The 20363-nt window shown below is 38.9% G+C and overlaps 1 protein-coding gene across 1 annotated transcript in view; it reads right to left on the bottom strand.

The window, feature by feature from the left end:
- LOC117532313 (ryanodine receptor 3-like) overlaps positions 1-20363 on the bottom strand; it is a 323993-nt gene that overhangs the window by 104764 nt on the left and 198866 nt on the right. The window contains 6 exon segments of the mRNA XM_034195633.1: positions 9921-10052; positions 12212-12314; positions 13697-13897; positions 14247-15054; positions 18555-18781; positions 19023-19109. Coding sequence (XP_034051524.1) covers positions 9921-10052; positions 12212-12314; positions 13697-13897; positions 14247-15054; positions 18555-18781; positions 19023-19109 — 1558 coding nt within the window.

Here is a 20363-nt window from a genome sequence, read left to right as displayed (position 1 = left end):
GCTCACGTTAAAAAGCCACCACCTGATTGGATGCTACTCATGCCTGAGCACAAAATGACACAAGCAATACAAACAAGACCATCTGCACAGAACAAAACAAGAAAAAAATAAATGAGACAGCTGTTTCAAGTTCTTCCAAGTGACTTCACAGAGGCGCAATCAACCGCACGTATCAGCTGCCGAGACAAGCATCCTCTTCCAAAGGAGCAGCAATCAGCTGTTTCTGAACAATGTCAGAGTCATTTTTGTCTACTCTGTGGAAAAGAAACCAAGAGCCGCAAGCTCATTCACAGTAAAGCGCATTTTCAGTGGAGCGAAAGAGAAGCCTGTTATATAAAGAACAAAAAGGGGCGGGGACGTGGTATTAATAGTGCATTATTCTGCTTGTGTGGTTCAGCTGAAACATTTGTTCAGACAGGTCCACTTTGGGCTTCCCTTGAGGCTTGACGAAAACGGGCAATGGGACGAGTGCATGAACTGCTCAAACTGATGCCATTGTCATGTAACTACCAATGTTAAAAACAAAAACACTGCATGAATGTGTAAAATAATTAATGAATTAAAAAAAAGATAATTCCCTATAACAAATGTTACTGTGGGTCAACCGGTGCATTTACAGAACTCAGGAAAGATGTCACAAATAAGATGAGGAACCAATGAGAAAAAAAACCTCATGAGACTCATTTATTGCTTTGCACAATATGTTGGGGTCATGGAATTAATTTAATTACGGTGTGCATCATTCCATCATCATCACGGCAAACCATCGGTGGTGAGGAAGAATGTTTTTTGGTCAGTTCCTGGATGGGATAATGTAATTCTACATCCGGGAACAATTTAGAGATGCCTGTGAGTGGTTTTTTTTTAACCCTCTGGGGTCCGAGGGCATTTTTTGGACAGTTCACTCGCCTGGCATAAATGTTTTATTATTGCTGTTAACAGCTCACCCTGCATCCCACAATCAAGTGGTATGTCTCTTTTTTCAGGACAACCTGTACTTTCAGAATATATATGCTATAGTTGTGTTTAAGTGTAATAAAGGTTTACAATCAGAAATAAGAAAGGAAAAAAGCAGAAAATAATTTTCCACACATTTATTCAAAACACACAGAAAACTATAATAAACAGCTATTACTTTATAACTAACGTTATAAACTTAGTTTGGGATCTTGTACAAAAGAATATACAAAATTAAGGCTGTAACAATAAAGACCTCTTATGCTGATCTCCTTCATTCATATGCGCAATGCTGTGCTTTTGTACATGGAGCCAGCAGCAGAGGCCTATTCAGACAGCATTCACATGTAAAAGAGTAAGTAACACATTGCTTCTACAAACAATCTTTGGTCTACCATGTGAGACTGCTCTGCCTTACAACTGGATATTGGAAAACCATGTGATGGTGCACAATTCTGATTGGACACTCACATTGCGCACATCATCACATAGCTTCTATGATGAGTATAAACATGGTGGATGGCTGGCTCGAAAGTCTGCGGGCTTTTCAGCAAAAAGTAAGTTTCTATCTCATATCATTAAAAAGTTATTTATAATTTAGTAAAACTTGTACTCAGCCGTCATATACGATGGTGTCATTCCCAGAGGGTTAACGTGGGGATGCTGGTGCACGCCAACAAATGCATGGTCCTTGACAGATCCTTAGCCTGATTTTATGGCTAGGAAATCCCAGACGATTGGGACCTACTGCAGCCTTTATCCACCTTCACAGCCGTTGGGTTACAATCCATCAACTCCTCCTCCTGAGCTGCCTTTTCTTGTTTCACCAGAGCTCCGTTAGCTATCTTGTGGTCAGGGTTCCTGTTGGTTCTTCATGGCTACCATAGGTATAGTAGGGCACAGAAGGTCTCCACCCCAACAGGCAATCCCTTACTTGGTCCATTACACAGATATCAAGATGCAGGCGAGGGGCTGGATGACAGTTTTTGAAAATCTGGTGTGCATCTAAGCAACTGTCATTAAAAAAGGGAGTGGGGGGTTGTTCCAATGAGTGGATACACACTCTGTTCATCTTACTTGTCTGAGCTGAATGGATGTTACATACATATTGTGTTGATCAAAACCCAAAGTGTCCGTTTTCCTCATTTTGCCATTTCAAAGGAAGGGGATGCAAACCTTTGCACACAACTGCTTTTATGCTTTGGTGATGTATTCTGCACATTTGGTCGTCCTAAGAAGATGTTTCCTGCAAAGGAGAAAATCAATTCGGGGGGATAAAACACGAAGAGTCAATCAGCCGCAGCTGCTTACTTTACACAAATTCCAGTTAGTTAATTGCATTTTTAAGATCTTTGTCAGTTTGGTTTATTCGGGTTTGTTGCTGTTCCAGAGTGAGTGACAGCAGGCTGTCAATCAAGTGTGTGACGGGTGCTGAGACAGCGGAGTGCCATCGGAAGTGTAACTTGCAGAAGGATTTACGAGGGCATCTGAGAAAAGGCTGAAGCAACATTTTGCTGTGCTCAGCAAACAAGCCTTCCAACACCTGACTCTCTTTCTGTTGTACACGCTTGCTTTTGTCAACAACAAACAAATCCAGCTTGTCTAGAGCTACACTGATGGACCACAGTGGTTTTTATGGTATGTCAGTTCAAATGCAAAAGTTTTTCTCCATTTCTTCAAGATAAGTCCTGTTGTTTGCCCACTAAGTGCTTCTGGTCGATTAAACTGTTCATCATCGGAGGAAATTGTTTTCTCATCTCCGTTCACATCCATCCTATGAAATAAAGGCAAAAGCCACAAAGCCTTTGGGCTTGAAGGCATCACGTGGCAGCATAATGTGTAATGAATATCCCGACCAGTCTGCTTCCTCTCGGCAAAACCTTTTTCAAATAGTTTAAATATCTTTTACATCCTTTTGGAAGGTGAATAATATATCAGACAGTGCTTTATACTAAAACTCAGAGAACAACAAAACACATCCTCATGAAGAAAGTAGAAGGGTACTTGAAAATTACTACTACTGCAACACATGGAGGAGGACTTTGTGGACATCATATTCTTAAGTATATATTTAGTACAACAGTACAGATGATTTCAAATGCAAAGGTTTTTTAAAGACATTATTGCTGCACAGTTTTCATTTTTACAAACTTAAAGCTACAGTGTATAGTGTACAGTCTATGTTTCTTAGTAGAACTCAAATATATGTAGTACAATGAATCAGTGTGTTTCATATGCTTAGATGAGCCCTTTACATCTACATGGGAGCGCCATGTTGCGCTACCATGTTGATATAGTGGCCCAAAATGGACATATTTTATCTGCCTATCACATTTTGCAGCATGATTGTTAGACCGAAGAAATAAGAGAAACCAGTGGATGCTCCCCTGTATATAGTCTACTGGTTGCTAGTGCAGGCTAACATGTGAGAGAAGTCTTGCTTTGAGAAATGTAGGATCATACATATTTCTTATCACAAGAAAAGACAACTGAGCACGAATCCCGGTCACCAAAGAATCGACAATGTGAAGGCAATGTTTCTGTGTAGCCTCTCAGTTGTCCAGGTGGTTTCCATAGTAGAGAAGCTTGAATCTTCGACTGGACTGGGCTGCTTGACGCGAGGACATTTCGCTTCTAATCGCAGAAGCTTCCTCAGCTAAAATTCTTGCTCTGGTAGTCTGACTTCTGTCTTGAGTTTTGTAGAGAAGAATAAACAGAAGCCACAAAAGCTGGAGTTTTAAACCTAACCAGACCCCTCCTACCGAGAGGCAGACTGCTATAGGCTAGTGACTAAACAATAGCTCTAATTAGCACCAATTGTGCTCTAGTTAGCACCCTCCTAATGACAGGGCAGCTGTCCCTCCTAATGATGGGACGACGCCTCTCCTGATGGCTCCCTTGACGACTCTCCTGATGAAGTGAATGACTCATTACCATGAACAAAAGGCTGAAACTGCTTTGACCTGAGTACCCCATTGTAAACAGGGGACAAAGCGTGTCCTCAGACCCCCTCCCCCGGTTAGGGTTATGTGAAACAGTTGAAACCCAGCCTTAACTGGGTTTATCAATGGGTTTCAACAATGATAAAACAACAAAGGATTGCAGGCTTGACAGAAAAATAATTCAGTTTACAGAGAAGATAAATTATCTGCTGTCCTCGCAAGCAGTATTTCTGGTATTTATGTTGCAAATTGTTTTTTTTTTACTTTCACTTTTGATACTCTTTGTGCTTCTTCCCTGTGTGCTGCTATACAATGCTGATGGAACCTCAGTTTCCCTGAAGGGAGTCTTCCCAAGGGATTAATAAAGTTCTGTCTAATCTAATCTAATCTAGACCATTATTCAACTGGATGTTTGCCAGTTGTGACCCATGTTGGTTATGGTTGTAGACAGTTCATATGGCACTAACATATGTTGCAGACGTCCCTGTTCCCGTCACAGTTCATTCATCCCACCAAAGGCAAACCTTTCACTTTGATATCTTCAAACTGTTTTGGGAAACACGTAGCCCCTGAACTTATCACTTTACACCTATCCATAAACAAATTACTCAATGAGAAGCACTTAACAGATATGAGATACTGGCAGAGAGAGCTTTCATCCTCACTTCATTATTCCATCCCCTCCTCTTGATTTTTAACACCTCCAGCAATTACACAAGTGATGCCTTCCAATTGCAGCTGCCACCACAAACACATTTTTAATCAATCAGCAGGCAGCACAGCATCAAGAAACAGAGTACCACCACAGCCAAAGCAGTACTGCAAGAGGGACACTTTGGATTACAGTGCTCCACATGAGTCCAACCAACTCCTCAGGGAGAGCTCACTTTTCACTGAGCAGCAATTATCCAAGATTCAATTCAGATTCAATTGGCCGGCCGCAATTTTGGCACTTGTTGCTGGGTTCACTTTTCAGAATAGAGATGGACGGCAGATATACATTTAGTGTGGTGATTAGAAATGCTAGTGCTGTTTTTCTTGGCAGCAATATAGTCATGTGTCTCATTTTATTACCACAGCAGTGTGATTTTCAAGAACATTGCTGCCACAAATAGAGACAGATTGCGATACATAAAACCTGAAATACCTGTGAACAGCCTCCTTCAATAAGTTATAAAAGCTGCTGAGTTAGTGCAGCATGGATGGTTAGAGGGAACTGAAGATAAGTTAACAATGCAAAAACTTGAGTAAATTAAATCAGTTAAATGAATGAATGACTAACTTTTAACACTCATTAATTTTGTCTAAATGAAGTTCACAATTGGGGTAAATATTTATTAGTAATTAATTTGGCTCAACCTAATTCATTTGAGTGTTAATGGTTGATGACCTGTTTAGTTTTAGGTTCATCTAACAATTTTATTTTATGCAATCAAAATCAAAACATATCATTTACACACTGAAAAAACTAAAACTGGGATCAACTTAATTCATTTATTTAGTTTATATAGCCCCAAATCACAACAAAGCTGCCTTAAGGCGCTTCACACAAGTAAGGTCTAACCTTACCAACCCCTAGAGCAAGCACACAGGTGGCAGTAGTAAGGAAAAACTCCCTCTGGTTATATTCAGGAAGAAACCTCAAGCAGACCAGACTCAAAGGGGTGACCTTCTGCTTGGGCCATTCTCCTGAAAAGGTTTACAATACAGAACACAACACAACAACAATGATAAGAGTCCCTGTAACTTAAAAATTACTGTCGTTTGTTACACCTAAACTGATTCGATTTTCTCAAGTATACTTATAACATGGTTTAAAACCTTAAATTATAAATAAATAAACACATTTTAAGAGAAACTAGTGAATTTAAGTGGAATAAATTTCAGAATTTAAGAGTCAACGGTTCACTTTTTCAGTGCAGGGTCTCGTGCTTTGTCACCAACTCTCTCCACTTGTGGGGAACAACGTTGTGTAATTTCATGTTCAAAGACAACGTGACGGGCAGAATTCAACAGAAAATTGATGGACGTAACTGAATACACAAAAAAAATTGCTCCATTTGCTGCCTATTTGGCAGCTATGAATCTGCATCAATAAGCAAACACAGTAAAATCACCAGTGTTAAATTAACACTGTCAGTGTTAGTTTTACAGTGGTGATTTTACTGTGAACAAACAAACAAAAACAACAACAAACCAGGCAACAACAGAAGTAAATAACATTTAATAACTCTCTAAATAAGAGCACCATATTTTCCATCAAAGTCAAAAAAATATCTCTTGAGGTAAAAACATATAAAAGTCGTACCAGAGTATAATCTGTTTCTGTGTTAGGAGCACTTTAATTTTTTTTTTTTTTTTTTTTTTTTTTTGCACATTGTTGTAGTGTATATTACTACCATGTATTATTTTATTATTGGATTTTATTTGTTTGATGCTTTGATTCTTGGGAAAGTTCTATTGTCATTATAATGTTTATTATTAATAACAACTTGTGAATTTTCAGGATATAAGTCACACCAGGATACAAGTCGCAGGACCTCCCAAACTAGTAAATTATACTCTGGAAAATATGGCCATCTTAAACAGATAGGAAGGTGGCGCAAAAAGGAGTAGAAAATAATTTCTTAACCAAAGAAAATAGCATTAATGAAGCAAAACTCAAGTAGCAACATTCAGTAGTAGCACAAACTGTTTACCAACTGAAAGGTTGCTGGGTTGATTCCTGTGTTCAGCTCTAAATATACGGTCCAACAGTAAGACAGAACTAAAATTACTCAACCCAAGTTGGCATGGAAGCATCATCTGGCTATAAGCCTTGAAGCATTTAGACCATGCCAAACATATATTTAACTTAGTGTAACTTAATTCAGATGGAGCATTATAGGAATGTTGCTTCCTGCTACATTAACCACCACTACAGTGCCTCAGACAAGCGCACATCTCTTAAAACATCTCTTAATACCTTGGTTGCACAAGGTATTACATATTTACGAAATGTTTTTTTTTTTACTTTCACTTTTGATACTCTGTGCGTCTTACCCTGTGTGCTGCTATACAATGCTGCTCAACCTCAATTCCCTGAGGGAGTCTTCCCAAGGGATCAATAAAGTTCTATGTAATGTAATGTAATCTAACATGGCCTTTTGCACACCCCTATATTTACACAATAACTGGACTTTTGCACAGTTATATTTTTGCACAATAATTCTGCAATTGTGCTCATTACAGCTGTAGTTCTTTTGTTCTTTTTATTCTTGCTCTTATTTATTTATGGTTCCCTAGCCTAGTTTATTTAACAGCTGGGACATTTTGAAATTTGGTATCCTGCCAATAAAGAATCCTTTAATAATCTAATCTGTACAAATTCCAAATATGGAAGCAACATTGTGAATAAGTACAAATATTTCAAGTTGTTGCATCATTAAGTCATGTAAATAATCAGAATTGCTGTTACGTCATATTATATATGTACAACTAATATAAACATAAGGTAAAATAAAATAAATTAAATGAAATGTGGACCAAGTAAAAGTAAATGAGAATTATATACAACTATATATATTATATATATATTATATATATATATATATATAATATATATATAAGAAGGTGGTGCAAAAAGATCTAATAAATGTAACATGGATAAATCAAGTTTAACTTGATTTATCCATTCATCCAATCATTTTTTAATGCTTGAATTATTTTGAGTCAATAATAATCAATTTCCTCAAATTGCTTAAGTTGAGCAAACCAATCAGGTTTTACAGTGTAACAATGTGTTACTACAACAAAAGCAGATGGTATGTCTTTTGAGTAAAATTTGCAAACAGCAGCATGAGTAGTTTACTGAGCCATGGTGTGCTTGTGCCTGAGCACATGCAATCTGTGAGCGCAGGTTTCAATCAGGTGAAAGATTTGTTGTATTTTTCTTGCTCCTCTTCCGGAGTGGCTGATGCTGAGATGATGCTCTCCACTCTGAAGTCTCTCCTCCAACAGTCCCGTATTACCATAATGAAATTGAAAGTTACTGAAATGGAAATGATTGCTGCACTCTGACAGGCCACATGATGCTGGCACACAAATGGAAACAAGGCTGAAACGCGCAGGAGACGCTTCTTTGTCTTCACCTCCAGAAACACGGGAGATACAACACAGAGCGCGAATAGAGACCATAAACACTGAGAATATGTGAAGCAAGTGTTTGCTTGTGTCATGAGCCAAAGTGTAAAAAGTTGTAGATTTAGAGAAGTAGCACAACAGCAGGTCTCACTAGAAAAAATGCATCCTCCAAAAACCAAGTCATATACCTAACCAGCCAGTCAACTGGTAGGAAATGGATTCTTCAAAGTCTGCGCGCACGGTCAGATGGTGCGGTTGTTGGCTGGAAACAGACACGTAAAGTCTTCAAAGGGACTTTGAATCATTCCAACAATTAAAGTTGTACGTCCACTGAACTGTGAAATCCCCAGAGTTGTACCATTTAGCATTGAATCAAATAAGTTGTTGCAAATTCCACCTCAACCTGACATTTTACAACTCTGAGAATGTTTTTATTTTTCAAAAACCACCACAAAATAAAGCCTTTTGTGTCATTTGCAGACATTCTGAATCCACTTTGTCAATTAAAGTTGTGTTTCCAGAGAAATATATTCAATCGAATACACCATAAAGACAAGATATTTAATGGTCAAACTGATAAACTTTATTGTTTATGTGCAAATATTTGCTCATTTTGAAATGGATGGCCGCAACACATTTAAAAAAAGTTGGGACGGGGCAACAAACGACTGGGAAAGTTGATGAATGCTCAAAGAACACCGAACTGGAAACAGGTGAGGGTCATGATTGGGTATAAAAGGAGCATCCCCAAAAGGCTCAACCGTTCACAAGCAAAGATGGGTCGAGGATCACTTTGTGAACAACTGCATGAAAAAAATAGTCAGGAACAATATCTCAACGTTCAATTGCAAGGAATTTATGGAATCCATCATCTACAGTCCATAATATAATCAGAAGATTCAGAGAATCTGGAGAACTTTTTACACATAAGCTGCAAGGTTGAAAACCAACATTGAATGCCTGTGACCTTCAATTCCTCAGGCGGTACTGCATTAAATACCAACATCATTTTGTAAAGGATCTTACTGCGTGGGCTCAGGACCACTTCAGAAAACCATTGTCAGTTAACACAGTTCATCACTACATCTACAAATGCAAGTTAAAACTCTACTGTGCAAAGCGAAAGCCATACATCAACAACATCCAGAAACACCGCTGCCTTCTCTGGGCCCGAGCTCATTTGAAATGAACAGACGCAAAGTGGAAAAGTGTGATGAGTCCACATTTCAAATTGTTTTTGGAAATCATAGGCGTCGTGTCCTCCAGACAAACGATGACTGGTGGAATGAATTCAGAACATCTTAAAATAACATGAAATGCCTTATTTTGCAAAAAATTCTGGGTTTTGTAACATTTATGGTTGTGATGATGCTTTGACTTTTTATTTACAAATAATAGAAAAGTAGATGTCAGGCAAAGAGTGCACATGCCAACCAAAGTCTACATGTCCTATCAACAAACATACTAATACAATATCTACTTTCTGGTGTGGCTGAAATTTACACAACATGATTAGAATTTTATATATATATATATATATATATATACACACCACAGTGCAACTAAATTTACCCCAGGTGGACTCCAATTAAGCTGTAGAAACATGTCAAGGATGATCAGTGGAAACAGGATACACCTGAGCTCAATTTTGAGCTTTATGACAAAGGCTGTCAATACTTATATACAAGAAATTTGCAAAAATCTTAAAAAAAACTTTTCTGACATTGTCATTATGGGGTATTGTGTAGAATTTTGAGGAAAAATGAATTTCATCCATTTTAAAATAAAGCTGTACCATTAAAAACAAAAGGTGGAAAATGTGAAGCACTGCAAATATTTTCGGAACTGGGGTTTGCTGAACACAGAGCAGTATCACATTAAACATAGCAACATGCTCACTTGGTGCAGCTTGCTCCTTCTTTGTGGTTTTGTGTGTTTTCTGAGCATGGCCTTTGATCTTGTTCACCAAGGTCAAGAGGCGCCCTTTAATAGACGTATCATGCTCCTCTTCGTCTTCCTCCATCGGGATCCCTACAACACACAGACGAACATGGAGTAGAAGCCAGCTTCCAGTCAAGCTGTTATTCGGGGCACAGTATACATATTTCTGAATGTCCTTCAAAGGCAGCTGCAGCTTTTCACTCTGAAAAGAGCTATTGTCACGGTGGAGCTTAATAAAACTCAGCAAACATCAATTTGTTCAAGTTTTAAAAAGTTCTGTATGTTGTTTAGTCACCTTGCAGTCCATCTCGGTTGCATGTGTGACTAAGCATGACAAATGACAGTGACTAAAACAAAGCGCAGTGACTACTCACCGCCGGCTGTATTGTTGAGCAGCGGACAGCTGAAATGTAGTGCATGTTTTGCATGTTTTATCCCCACTTATACTGCTTCATGATGAAGTGGCATAGAGGAGGATTTTCTTGAAAAGAAGACCTGAAAGTTCAGCTACAATTGGCCAGAAGGTACATCTGAGATGCAAGCCTAGATTTGATGATATGGTGAATGAAAACCCTCCTCTGTACCACTTCATCACGAAGATGTATAACTGGGGATAAAAAATGCGAAACATGCACTATGCACAATTTCTCCAATCACAGCCACAGAAACTTGTAACTCCTTCTGGGTTGTCTGGGTGTCTTTCCTCACTCTTCTCCTTCTTGCACAGTCACTCAGTTTTTGAGAACTGCCTACTCCACACAGATGCACCATAGAGATACTGTTTGTATTTCTTTATAATTGATGTACACATCAATTATAAAAAAGAAAATAATTGAACCAACTTAAAAAAGCGGTACAATTGGTAAAACATGAATGAATTAAGTTGTTTGAACTTAAGTTTGTAACTTAAGTTTAAACAAGTTCAAACATAAGTTCAAACTTAAGTCCAAGACATATTCTGTGACTTGGAAATGTTCATCCATCCATCCACTGACTTGTATGAAGAAAAGTGGCAATACAACTGATTTACGGGTATTATACCAAAGCATCCCATTATTTATGCAACCCATCATCTTAGCTTTTATATTTGTAATTAATTTATATCAAGTTGTAGAGATTTGCTTTGAATTTGAGTTTAAGGAAAATAACACTATGTAACAAATTTTTATTTTTGTTTTGTTCCTGGGTACACAGTGTGTTTTCCTAACCTGTTATGCCTTAAATAAATAGAAAATAGCTGTTATTCCACAGAAACTTTGCTTCTGTGATCAGGACAATGATATTTTGAAATTTGTCTGTTTTCAAGAATATTCTCTATTCACCTTCACTACTACTGAGTAGTCTTCTAGAATATTCTTTAACTGCTAGAACTGTCCAGAATTTTCTAGAAGTTTCCAGAATTATCTAGAAATTTCAAGAAACTTTTAGAACTTTCTAGAATGTTAAAAAAAAAAAAATCAAAGTTTGTGCTGAATGTAGTAATTTTTCCATAGACTTTAGACATAAGCAGTTGAAATATAACACTTAGAAGCCAGCAACAAAATTGTGTTACATAGTGTAATTTTAGAAATTTTATGAATTTTGTATCATGGAAGCATCAACACCAAGCTTTTTTTTTTTTAAATAAAATTTAACCTTTTTCTTAGACTTATAAACACATTATAGTACAAGTAGTAATATTAAATGTAATATAATACAGATACTTTAATAAAACAATAAATTGATCTAACAATTCCATTGAAAACACTTAAAAGTCCCACACCACCACCTCTTGAACCTCCAAAGTAACTGTCTGTGTAACTCCCATTTCTTGGCACAATCATGTAATTTTTTAACACAAGTGCAAGTTGCCATGACAGGTCAACGCTTTACGACAGAACTTGGAAAATGATTAGATCACTTTTACTGCACCAGACAAACTAACTGAACTATTTATCAAAACATTAAGATGTCAAAGGAAACTTTTTTTTTACTTTTCTATAAACGCCTCTGACAACAGACCGAGATAGACAGCAGAACATAAAACCTCTCAGAGACACCCCCAGTATTTATGGTGTTCCTTTGAAAAGCTTCATATGTAATCCAGTACTTATCCCATCTTCAATCTACATTGCCATCTGGGCTGTAATACAGCCGTACTATCTTCTTAAATCGACTGGCATAATATATTGTAAGTTAACTGTCTAATAATACATGCATTATTTTAACACTTCATGGTGCATGAGATATTGAAAAGTTCTGCCTCTCACCACAGTGGAGCTGCAGCTGATTGTGAAAATCATAGAGTTCCTCCTGGATATCTCCTGGACATGGACAGTCTTCTCCCATACTGAAGGACAACAGCATGTTGATCTAAAAATCAGACACAAAAACAAAGCTGAGAAAATGTGTATCAGCCTGTATTTGGTAGACCGTTTTATTTCCTTGCCTGAAACACAAAGAAATAAAAAGGTTAAAAAGAAGTAAGCAGGTCACAGGGCCCTTATGCTCGTTCCCCTTTAAATCTGACTTAAAACACATCTGTTCTTTTTAACTTAACATTGCCTGCTGTGCATTATTGGCTATTAATAATTCAGATTTCAGTCTCATTACACTCTAAGTTAGTGCTGCATAAAACAGACAGACAGACAAGAAAGTTGCACACATCTGAATTCTTTCACACAACTAATTTTTTCAGAGCAATGACCTTCCCAAACTCATTCCTCCCAACATTCTTCACTCCTCCTTCTCTGTTTTTCTTTCAATCTTTTAATCTTCAGACTTGCACAGTTTAAGGTTAGAGTAGCTGACAGACTGGTCTTCATCTTCATGACAAAAACCTCAGTCCTTTCCTTGCTGAGGTCCATCTCCCCTGGATGATTTCTGGAGCTGATCTTCTTTGATAACTCTCTATTCAGCTTTCAAATTTTGGACCTTATCTTGATCATCTATAGTGCACGTTGTAAAGGTCATATCACAAGTGCATTTAGGGTGTTTCCAAGTACACTTCAATGTTTACATGGCTTGCAATCTTAGTGTAGGTAAGATGCAAAGGGTGCTGTGAAAAATGGGTTGTATTTCCGCTCTAAATTATTTAATAATTTATGGATGCCATTAGTTATATCACTCAGACTGCCATCTGTCATTCCCTTTATCAGCTTGGTGAGATGGTATTTGGCTCATTGCCGTTTGGATGGCACATGCAAGTGAGAGGTTTTCTGGTGAGGAAGCACATCAAAGCATATTTTGTGGCTCATTTACCAAAGCTCCCTGCAGTGAAGCAATGAATAAGGAAAAGGAAGGATCGTGGCGTGAACAAGGTAAAGACTAGTGTTGGGGAGTAACTAATTACATGTAACAGATTAATGGAATTAATTTACAAAATAAATGTAACTGTAATCTATTGCAGTTACTGAGAAAAAATATGTAATTAAATGACAGTTATGAGCTCCAATATTGATATAATACAGTTTTAAAATAAATTTATTGCTTTACATTTTGCTACGCATCAATGGCATATTTCTGAACAAAGTAGATAGATGGTTATTTTAGATTAATCAAAACACAATCAAAAAGAAGAAGTTACATTATTCTGAGTTAATTAAATAGCTGTAATATATATTACATTTTTCACAGAGTAATTAGTAATATGTAACCTATTGCATTTCAAAAGTAACCTTCCCGGCACTGGTAAAAACAAACTCCCCAACCCGTTCTTGACATTTACAGACCACACTATCTCTGGAATGACGCACCTGTTCCTGAGGAGGTGAGCGAAACTCTTTGGTCTTCTTTGCAGTTACGGCAGCAGACATGTTGAGCGCCAGCATCAGCTCGTTGTAGCGGAACTTCTGGTTGTACTGCAGCTTAGAGACGAAGTTGTCAGAGAATGACACAATGGCCTCGATGCGGTGCTTCAGCTCGCAGTCACAGAAATAATGAAGCAACTCGCACATCTGTGGGCCAATGCACAAACCAATGAGCCCCTGGTTGCACAGCTTGACCCACAGCGAATGCTCTAATACGTTCAAAGAGCCCTGTGACTTCACATTATTCCAATGATTAAAGTAGCATTTTCACTGCAGAAATCACTTGTACCATATGAGGCAGAGCCATTTCATGTCTGACTGACTTCTGAATGGGTCTGTTGCAGCAGAACAGTTTTATCATGACAGACTGAAGCTCAGAGTCTTCAACACTGCATTGCTACTCATCAGTGAAGACTTTAATTCACTTAGATTTTGCAATTTATCCATAGTAGTGCATCTCATGAGTAAAGTTGCCCTGTTTTTGTGTGTAAATTACCTGTCGCTTGACTGGCTCAGGTAGCCTCTTCTCCAGCAGTCCTTTCATTGGTTGCTTTACCTCTTTGGCCAACTCAACTTCTCCAGCTTCCACTGCCTTCTCCTCAGCTCCTGTAAGTCCTTCTTTTGCAATGGATCCGCTGACACCCTCCTCTCGTGTCTCTCTGAAAACGTTCGGGTCAATTAGCAGTAAGATCTTACAGACGTCCTCACTGCCGAGAACACCCATAGTTAGCAAAGTACTAATGAGCTTCAAAATTGGCACAAACTGGTACTCCACGCCGCCTCCTACAGGGTCTCGGATATGGTGCCCTCCACCCTGCACCGCCTCTGTCAGCATTGAAATTGCTTTCTCCTTTAGTGCGTCCAGTGGAATTTGAGGACTGTACAGATATTGCTCCCGTTTGTTTGTTATGAAATAGGGTGGAGCAAAGTTGAGGCGGGGTTTGAGAGAGGTGCTAAGCCCCACACCTGGTGGGAGGTGCTTTTTGGTAGAATTGGAGAAGAGGCGGATGGAACGTGTCTCAGTCGTGACGGGAATGATGAATTCCTCTTTCATCATAAGTCGTGCCTCTTTGGCTGTCTCCAGGTGGATGCTGATCAGAACATTGTAGAAGCCCTCGCGTAACATGCCTGACAGGTACTGATTGTCAATGGTGTATAAGAGCTGTGATTGGTCCAGGTGGCTGCAAAGGGCGTGGGCCACACGGGTGTTACCCAGCGCGCACAGGGCACAGTACAGCTTCAAGGTGTGGTAGTGGAACTTCCTCATGCCCTCCTGCTCCGAAAGCTCCATGATGTCAACACACCTTTGAAGAGAAGCAAAAGCCTTTGTAAATACGATTGTGACCATAGGACCTTTGTGGCCGGGACGGCGGTGGGATCGAACCAGAATGGCTCGCACTAAAGGCCATTCCTCTACCAGGTCAGCCAAAGGGGAATTCCCTGTTAAGCTAGCGGGAACGTCTTTTCAATCAGGACCTGGGATCTTCATCTCACTACATATCTCCCCACCATTTTAGACTTCGTCCTGAAGTCACAGGTGCATTTAAGCATGAAAATTCAGTAAAGTTCTGTGACTACCCACATCCTGGTGACCATAGGACCTTTGTGGCTGGGACGGCAGTGGGATCGAACCCGGATGGCTCGCACTAAAGACCATTCCTCTACCAGGTCAGCCAAAAGGGAATTCTCCGTTAACCAAGCTAGCAGGAACGTCTTTTCAATCAGGACCTGGGACCTTCATCCCGCTACACATTGAAGGAACTTATTTATGCAGTTTATTTAACTGTGTGTAGGCTTCAAAAAATAATCACAATTTCTCTGAGCCCAAGAAGACATTCGCCAATATTGTAGCTTAATTTTCTTGTAAGTAAAGCTACACGGCCATTCGTTTCAGCACATGCCTGCAACAAGGTGCAAAATCCCCAATCATTATATGTAAGCCCAACATATTCCAGCATTTCAACCATATGCATGATTTTATGTTAGCAATATCCGACCTTCATTTTGTGAGCGACTAATGCAAATACTGCAACTCACACTGATTGCAAAATTAGAGGCAATTTTCTGGATGTTGATCTGCTATAAAGATTTGATGGGTTCTTCATTGTCAGATTCCCAGCATCTCAAAACCTTTCATGAAAATTAAACATGTGTTTGAATAAACCAATCAATAAGCAAGCAAATAAACCAAAACCAAGCAATAAGTCATCCAACCAAGAGACACAACGGTCAACCAATCAAGAAACCAACTACTTAACTGTCCGAGCAACCAAACAAAAGTAAAAAATAAATAAATAAATAAAAAATAAACCAACCAACCAACAAACTGGCAAAAGTAGAAGAAACTGTAAAAAAACTAAAACAACTACCAACAAACCGCAAGCCAACAAACATTGACTGCTCCCCACAAACATACAAATAACCATGGGCAAAAACATGACCTACTTAGTAAAAGTACTAAACAAAGATTCTTTCATTTCCTAAACAAGAGTTATGTCTGACACATTAATTAACCAAAATAATTCATTCATTCATTTTCTATACCCACTTATTCCCAGGGTACACCCTGGACAGGCTGCCAGTTGTTGTCAGTTAAATACATGAAAATTCAGTAAGGTATATCTTCTATTATACATACCAATTGTAAGGTAGAACTCTACTAGTGTATACTAGAGTATATCTAAATATCATAAAAAGAAGAGTAGAGCCACTTAGGTGCCTGGTCTTTAGAACCAGGGATGGTATGTTTAAAAGCTTTTTTATCCCATGGGAACTCTCCCTACCCACCCAAGCGGCTCAAGAAAATGGACAGCATGTATATAAGTGATATTTACACAATCAGGGTAGTAAACAACATACGAGGTCTGTCAATAAAGTAAGGTACCTTTTTATTTTTTTCAAAAACTATATGGATTTGAATCACGTGCGATTACATCAGCCAAACTTGAACCCTTGTGCGCATGCGTGAGTTTTTTCATGCCTGTCGGTTACGTCATTCGCCTGTGGGCAGGCTTTGAGTGAGGAGTGGTCCACCCCTCCCATCGCAGTCTCTTTGTCTGAGAACTTCCTGAAAGACTGGTGCTTTGCTTGATCAAAATTTTTTCAAAAACTGAGAGGCACATCGAAATGGACACCATTCGAGAAATAATATAGAATTTTGTAATGAAAGACAGGTCCGCGCGTCGGCACCCAGCAGGCGCCGCGGCACAGGAAAAACACCTCCGTGTTGATAACCATTTGTAAAAACCAGGCGGCTTTTGATGGCTTTCAGTTGAGTGACTATCTCAGAAATTGTTTAACAGCTGGACATGTACCAACTTGTCCTTAAGGCTTCCAACGGAGGTGTTTTTCCTGTGACGGCGCCGGTTGTGTCCCGACGCGCGGACCCGTCCGCACTTTCTTTCATTACAAAATCACCTTTAACAGTGGAATGTCCGGATAAACTACTGATTCCGACCTCTCCTGAAAGTCCTCTGTTCTCTCACGACGTCCTGGGTCAACAGAGGCTTAAATTTGGAAGTTTTTAGCTCGAAAAAGGCAGGCAAACAGTCGTGGCTCAGAGTGCATCGCGACGTCCCGCTCCGTGGGCAGTCCTTAAAGCGACAGCATCACTCCATAATCTCTCATCAGCCGTTAAAATTTTCACCGAAAACCAGTTGAATTTCTCGAATGGTGTCCACTTCAATGTGCCTCACAGTTTTTGAAAAAAATTTGATCAAGCAAAGCGCCAGTCTTTCAGGAAGTTCTCAGACAAAGAGATTGCGATGGGAGGGGTGGACTACTCCTCACTCAAAGCCAGCCCACAGGCGAATGACGTAACTGACAGGCTTGAAAAAAACTCACGCATGCCCACGAGGGTTCAAGCTTGTCTGATGTAATCACACGTGATTCAAATCCATATAGTTTTTGAAAAAATAAAAAGGTCTGATACTTTATTGACAGACCTCGTATACAAGAAATATAGTTACTACATAATATTATAGGAGTTAACTCCTAACCTAAATATTCATACAGGAGAAGATTGTAGTATATGTCTATCTAGTCTGTAGACTTGTTGGAAAACTAAATTATAGCTAGTAGGCTAAGCTATAAATATGGTTATGTTATTATAGAAACAGAAGCTATGATGTAATATGTTTTAGGCATCTATCCAAAGTTCACCCTGCTAGCTTACTATAGGAAGACAAAATCTCTTAAAATACATGTTCATTGATGAACCCATTACGGATAGCTTGACGGTGATTGGTCCATCACCATAGATGGGAGGGTGCAGTGACCGAACAAAAATCATTGTGCCTAATTTTTGCCAAAACGTAGGTTTGCCTACTTAAAGGTAGAACTTTGAGGTTTGATTCAGTGAGCCTGTAGTGTAACAGTGATGACAGGAAACTTTGAATTTATAAAAGAGGTGCCACTTTTGCATGTTCATGACAAATGGTTTTTCTGAAACATGGAAAAACCTTTGATTTGTGGGGTTAAGATGCGATAAAGAATATTGAACTGCTGAATGGCACGTTGAAGCAGTATTGACATCAATCCAATTACTGCAGCCTGCATTCCACAGTGACATGACCAGAACTGTAGTGAAAGCCTGAAAAAATAATTAAACACACTGAATGAACAGGTCAGGTCGGATGGATGTGCTTCTACTGGGCACCACCACATCAACTACCCTTTGGAACCACCCCCTCATCCCAATTGGTAACTATCTAGACAGACCAGATAGTTCATCCCTATCTTATAAAAGTAGCTATTTGTGCCTGAACTCAGTGTAACACATAAAAATGTGAACCATGTACCATACCTGTTCTCCTCAGGTATGTGTACCGCCAACATCTGCAGGGGCTCCACACACTGGACCACCCAACCGTGCCTCTCACTGACCCGGGCTGTTTCCACTTTGAGGAAGGTGTTGGGCATGCGGCTCCACAGCACTGCGTTGATCGTTTGGACATCGAGACGGGGTGGACACTGAGGCACTGGATTCTTATGCTCACTATTAAAGATTGCAGATGACAAGGGCATGGCATTCTGGGGGAACAGAAATATGGACACGGTAGGACGAAGGAAGTACTCTTGTTTTTTCTGCACAAAAGACAATCAAAAGTTTTGCATTCCAACCCATCACCTGTACAGTTACACTTTCTACATCTATACAACATTAAGCCACTTTCTCTTCTAGAGTTATTAATTGTACCTATTTCTAATTGTATTTACATTCTGATACCTACAGGGATCATACGTTCAAAGAGGCAGTTGTCACAGGGCATACCTTTATTTTAGCCAGCTCAAACTGGAAGAGGTTGGGGCTGGTGGGTCGCACAAACACAGCAGGGAAGAGCTTGGTGTTTGGTTCCACCTAAACAAGAACAACACAACAGGAAGTGCACATCTGTGGTGAGAGAGTGTGACTTGCAGAAAGCAGCTTAATGATGCATCATGAAACTCCACCACACGAGCTTGGAAGCATTTCGGTCTTGGAGATGACTCAGTGTTTTGTGATGCCTCATAATACTTCAGCCAGAGAGAGAGAGAGAGAGAGAACATAAGAAGCTTACACTCTGAAAAGTTTTTTTTTTTTCCTGGATTTTAGTCTGTGGGTTTATAGAGAACATGTGAATAAAATCAAACACTCAGCTATGCAACATTACTGCTCTGTTAGAAAACTACATGCAGCTAAAAGTCAGAGTTAAAATGTCAGAATTGAAGCTGGACTTAAAATGATGGGTGGGTGTTGCAATGAATAGATGGTTAATCATATATAGGCAACCGTTATCCTTAAAGGAAAGTTTATTTTTGTAAAAATTCTACAGAACATGGTGATTTATATCAATACACTTTGCTCCTTACCAATAATTTTGAGTTCCAATACAGCTACATTTTTACAACCTATATTAAGTCAGAACTACTCCCCCTTTTGTTATATTTGACAATGAGGGTGTAATGTAAAAGCTTTAAATGTTTATGAAACCTTTTGGGAAAGGGCTTGTTGGTTGGACAAACCTATTAAATTGAGGCAGTACTCTGGATCTGGTGTCCCTCATGGGTCCAGCTTGGGCCCCTTACTGTTTTAGTTAATATTTATCATCTTTTCACAGTTTACCTACAGTAAAGACTCGGATGTATGAATATGACATGCTAATATATAATGCAAATCACTTTTTTCCTCATTGGCTTATTCAGGCCACTCTATCTCTCAATAACCCTCTGGGGTCCAAGGGCATTTTTTGGACAGTTCACTCACCTGGCATAAATGTTTTATTATTGCTGTTAACAGCTCTCCCTGCATCCCACAATCAAGTTTTATGTCTCTTTTTTCAGGACAACCTGTGCTTTCAGAATATATATGTTTTTGTTGTGTTTTATAAGTGTAATAAAGGTTTACAATCAAAAATAGGCAAGGAAAAAATAAAGTGAAAAATAATTTTCCACACGCATTTATTCAAAACACACAGCAAACTATAATAAACAACTGTTTTGACACTTTATAAAGTATTTGAGGTCTTGTGTGAAAGACAGCACACAAAAAGGTTCAAACAATAAACACAAATGCACATTTTGAACAAAATATACAAAATGGTCTACGCATTTTGTTGTCTATTGATATGGTAAA

Source organism: Thalassophryne amazonica, chromosome 19, assembly GCF_902500255.1.
Source record: "Thalassophryne amazonica chromosome 19, fThaAma1.1, whole genome shotgun sequence".
Taxonomy (NCBI): Eukaryota; Metazoa; Chordata; class Actinopteri; order Batrachoidiformes; family Batrachoididae; genus Thalassophryne; species Thalassophryne amazonica.
Note: the sequence above shows the minus strand (reverse complement) of the source record. Positions and strands in the feature narration are given on the sequence as shown.